Below are 5467 nucleotides of genomic sequence, written 5' to 3'. Positions count from 1 at the left end.
CTCATGTCTATAAATAACTCATTTGAGAGATTCAAAATCACAACACAACACATAAATTACAAGTTTTACAACATTCATTCAACAAAACCTTTCGATCTCTCTTTTCTTAGTAATGAGCCTTAATACTTATTCATTTTGAGAGAGATATAGTTTACACTGTATTGTTTTCATTTCACTCATTGAGGAGTGTGCTTTGATAACCTACCCACTATCAGCTCTTGAATAAATAGTAAAAGAGTGTGAGTAACCCTTGTGAGTAACCCTTGTTAGTAGGAGTTCTATAGCTTGAGGCGATGACGTAGACAGTGGAGCTAAATCTCGTTAAAATACTGAGTTTGCACCTCTCCTAGCCTTATTCCTTTTATTTACTATTACTTATTTTTTTTATTCACATTTTACATTATGTAATTGACTTATAATTGTTATTTTTTTTTTTTAACAACCAATTCACCTAACCTTTTGGGTTAGTCATCTGGGCAACACATATCATGACCTTTCCTTCTATGTGGAAGGAAGCCAATCTTAATTTGGGTTATGGCATTGTGTTATGAAATAGAAAGAATTGGTTAGTCTTATAACTAGGGGATCTTCTCCTTGTAAAAAAGGAAAATCAATCCTCACTGACCTCGGGATTACTTCTCCATTAACTTCACCATAGCCTTTTGTTTTATGATTCACTCCTGATGTAGATTCTTGTCGGTGAGGGCCTGAATTCTTCTTTTGCAATTCTAAGGTCGGTAATGCTAGTTGCTGAACCATAGCATCAGAATGTCTTTTTAAGGCTAATACCTATGTTTCCAAAGTTTTCAGCTAGGATTCAGTGGATTTTTTCAGCCCACTCAATCCTTTTTACAATTGATTTATACGAGTACACTCTGTCGTGGTGGTGGTGGTGGTGGTAGACTGTTGCTGAGGATGATCAGCTCTGGTATCAATCTATTACACGATTGTAGATGGAAGGAATTACATATATCACTTTTAGGGTGAGCGCCTCAAAAAAGGAGAAAAGAGAGAGAGAGATAGAAATTGGTTTTGTATTGATTTGTTACATAATGGAAGAGTCCCATTACAATGCGAGCTAGATGCCCTGACTTATAAGTTATAACAAACTCTATTTAGCAAAGACAAAGTTACTATGCTATGCACCAACTAGAACGACATACACCCACTGATGGGCTTACAATATTACACGGATCGAACTCAACATGGGCCTAAGCCCTTACAACCCAAAAGCTAACTGAACTGACTATTTATTTCTACTTGTAGTCAAAATAAAAGGGCCCAAACAAATGGAAGCTCATCGGCCAATGGACAACTTCCTGATTAGGTTTTTAGTTTTCCACTTCTTCAAATCCTAAGACCTCGTTTAGTTACGTAATTCAGATGAGATGAGACGATATATTTTATTAAAAATTAAATAAAATATTTTTATAATATTATTTTTATTTTAAAATTTAAAAAAATTAAATTATTTATTATATTTTATATAAAAATTTAAAAAAATTGTAATAATTATATGAGATGAGATAGTTTGTAACCAAACCAGCCCTAAGTCCCTCCTCTCTGCGGCACCCTGGTAACCTCCATTGATGGCGGCTTTAAAGTGTAACAGGTCTCCCTAGTTAATGGTTAACAAAAGAAATACAAACTTTTTATTTGTGGCCCTAATTTTTCAATAACTTCACCTTCGCCGCGCATCAACAAAATTCCGTTCTAAACTTCAAGTTCTAACGCGGCCACTGATTATAGTGAACTAGGTAATTCTAAAGGGTATATGCGTAATCTCACCGTGTGTAAAACCTCTCAAACGAAGCCCTAGCTCCAGACACCCCTCTCGTCTTATAAATAGCAAGCAAAGCATTACATTGCTTTCGACTGCTCTCTAGACGCTATTGCCTCGCCGCTAATCCCTCTCTCATAGAAAGTAAGCGTTCTACCTGTTAGCTTGAAGCTTCTCCTATTCTTTTATCTTTAGTGATTTTGTTATTTCGGTATTTTATATGGTTCTGGGTTGCTTTCATCCTAATATTTGTATGTATCGGATTCTTCTTCGTTTTAATTTATTTCATTGAATAAGTTTGTTAATTTTCTTTTTTGTAAGTTACCAGAATCATTTATATATTCGGTATATTAATCCTAATTTTCTATCAAGATTATTGTTAAGGGATGTGTTTGATTTGTGACGGCTTCGGGAACTTAGTTTGCTCTTCACAGAAACTATACAATTTTCCTGGAATTTTTGTAGCTGAGAGTTATTTGATTTGTCTTGCCTTTGGTAGTGGATCTCGTATGATTTTATTACTTTTTTGGTTTTATTTTTTTAATTACTCGTTGATGATTTCTTATTAGAAACATTTTGTCGTTGATCAGGGATAAACTGTGAACATTGAACAAATTATGAATGTTCTATTTGTACCCCGATTTTTCCTGATGAGTCAGTGAAATTATGCTTTAAACGTATACTCTGTATGGAATTGATCGATTTAAGATTGAATGGGTTTGGTGATTATACGTCAACGATGTTGTATACTTGTTTTATATAGAATCCAAGATATACTTATGCTGTCGTTGTTTGCAACTGTCAAGTTGCCATTAAAGATGGTGAAGTTTCTTTCTGAGTTATAGTTCCATTTGGTTTATGATATGACCAGGACCTGTAAGTGTATATGTATGCTTTTGCATGTTGGTATATATGTCCCCTGAAGTTTTATCACTTTTGTCACAGAATCTATATAACGTTCCAATATGGGTAAGGAAAAGTTTCACATCAACATTGTGGTCATTGGTCACGTCGACTCTGGAAAGTCGACCACCACTGGGCACTTGATCTATAAGCTTGGCGGTATTGACAAGCGTGTCATCGAGAGGTTCGAGAAGGAGGCTGCTGAGATGAACAAGAGGTCATTCAAGTATGCTTGGGTGTTGGACAAGCTTAAGGCTGAACGTGAACGTGGTATTACCATTGACATTGCCTTGTGGAAATTTGAGACTACCAAGTACTACTGCACTGTCATTGATGCCCCTGGGCATCGTGACTTTATCAAGAACATGATCACTGGTACCTCACAGGCTGACTGTGCTGTCCTCATTATCGACTCCACCACTGGTGGTTTTGAAGCCGGTATCTCCAAGGATGGTCAGACCCGTGAGCATGCCTTGCTTGCCTTTACACTTGGTGTGAAGCAGATGATTTGCTGCTGTAACAAGGTGAGCTTTTGTTCACACTATGCGGATGAGATTAGTTGTCTGTCCATTTTCGGTGGTTATGATTTGAGGTTAAATATGACTTGAGTTACTTTTGCTGACAATTATATGCCAGATGGATGCCACAACCCCTAAATATTCCAAGGCAAGGTACGATGAAATCGTTAAGGAAGTTTCATCCTATTTAAAGAAGGTTGGGTACAACCCTGACAAGATCCCCTTCGTCCCAATCTCTGGTTTTGAGGGCGACAACATGATTGAGAGGTCAACCAACCTTGACTGGTACAAGGGCCCCACCCTCCTTGAGGCTCTTGACTTGATCCAGGAGCCCAAGAGGCCCTCAGACAAGCCCCTCCGTCTGCCACTCCAGGACGTCTACAAGATTGGTGGCATTGGAACCGTCCCAGTTGGACGTGTGGAGACTGGTGTCATCAAGCCTGGTATGGTTGTGACCTTTGGCCCCACTGGACTGACGACTGAAGTTAAATCTGTGGAGATGCACCATGAAGCTCTCCTGGAGGCCCTTCCTGGTGACAATGTTGGCTTCAACGTGAAGAACGTAGCCGTGAAGGATCTGAAGCGTGGTTTTGTTGCTTCCAACTCCAAGGATGATCCTGCCAAGGAGGCAGCTAACTTCACCTCCCAGGTCATCATCATGAATCACCCTGGTCAGATCGGCAATGGTTATGCTCCAGTGCTTGACTGCCACACTTGCCACATTGCAGTTAAGTTTGCTGAGCTGTTGACTAAGATTGACAGGCGATCTGGTAAGGAGCTCGAGAAAGAGCCAAAATTTTTGAAGAATGGAGATGCAGGGATGGTGAAGATGATTCCCACCAAGCCAATGGTTGTCGAGACTTTTTCAGCTTATCCACCTCTCGGCCGTTTTGCCGTTAGGGACATGCGCCAGACCGTGGCTGTTGGTGTCATCAAGAGTGTTGAGAAGAAGGATCCAAGTGGTGCTAAGGTCACCAAGTCTGCTGCTAAGAAGAAGTGAATCGTGCAGCAGTATAATCTTCAAATTTCAGCTGGTTATATTTACAATGCTTATGATACAAACTTGGTCAGTGTTTGTACTACTTTTGGACGTTGCTTGCTTCATTTTATGAGACCAAGTTTTATGGTTTCGATGCTGGGTACCCCGTCTCAGAGTTGGGTACTTGATAGGCGGTGGTATTAATAGGGTATGGTTGCAAAGTTTGTGTTTGTTTCCCAGTCTTGATGTGTCGAGGTGCTTCAGATATTATTCTTAGGCGGCTCAAAAGTTTTGTTTTCGTGTTGCTCAATTTGAACTCTTTCCCAAAAAATGCAACGAAGTTACGAAGGCATAATTGGAGACCTACAACCAGCAACTTGACGCACCAACACGCAGTGCGCATCTTCATATTTAATCAAAGCAATTCGAACATGGAGTTACATTTGTTAACATCATATTGTTAAGGTGACATCACATCAACAAAATTTCATGAATCTTCATTTTCAGAATTGGACAATAATACCATTTGTCAATTCTTCAAGTTGTCCAAAGTATATACAATTTATTTTTTCCAATTCTACTGGTCTGCCTTCACAAATACCTAACAATGGGTCCCACTCATCTGTTAATTTCATTTAATTTATTTGCCGCAAGAAAGCCAACCAAAATGTGAAGATGCAGTACTGGCCTGTGATTTCTAGCGAGGAAGAAAAATCCTTCACCCTGGTGGAAGGTTTTTTGGCCTTGGGCAAGGTTTGAGATCAGAGGTGCAATGTTTGGTCTTAAATTACATACTTGAATGGACCAATAGAGACGGTTTTCAAGATGACTGAGGAATTAGCTGAGTTATGGAATAAACTTTCATTGACAAAGGAAGAAAATGATGAAATTGTTATAATTGGAAACAATATCAAGGATACCATAAAAAGAGGTAAGCTGTGTTTAGTAGGAAAACTCATAACAGATAAGAAAATTAATCGAGAGGCCTTTAAGAATATTATGAGTAAGATATGAAAATTTTGTACAGATATTAAGATCATAGAAGTGGGCGAGAATTTGTATATTTTTAAATTCCAATCTGAAACTGACTTAAATAGAATATAGGAAGGTCAGTCATGGATGTTTGATATGAACCTACTTTGTTTGAGAGAATTTGATGGCTATACACCACCTACTGAACTATCCTTCACTCATACTAATCTATAGGTCCAATTACACAATTTACCTTTGGGATGCATGAACAAAGAAGTTGGAAGCAGAATTGGATCTTCGATTGGTACTGTTTTA

At 38.5% G+C, this 5467-nt stretch overlaps 1 protein-coding gene across 1 annotated transcript; it reads left to right on the top strand.

The window, feature by feature from the left end:
• The first annotated feature begins 1807 nt into the window (after positions 1-1807).
• Positions 1808-4535, top strand: LOC108989632 (elongation factor 1-alpha-like). Its single transcript, XM_018963302.2, has 3 exons — positions 1808-1924; positions 2726-3207; positions 3320-4535. The coding sequence occupies exons 2-3, from the start codon at positions 2746-2748 to the stop codon at positions 4199-4201; spliced, it is 1344 nt and encodes a 447-aa protein (XP_018818847.2). The 5' UTR covers positions 1808-1924; positions 2726-2745; the 3' UTR covers positions 4202-4535.
• Positions 4536-5467: the final 932 nt, after the last annotated feature.

The sequence above is a fragment of the Juglans regia genome, chromosome 14 (genome assembly GCF_001411555.2).
Source record: "Juglans regia cultivar Chandler chromosome 14, Walnut 2.0, whole genome shotgun sequence".
NCBI lineage: Eukaryota > Viridiplantae > Streptophyta > Magnoliopsida > Fagales > Juglandaceae > Juglans > Juglans regia.
This window is presented reverse-complemented; position numbering and strand designations above follow the sequence as displayed.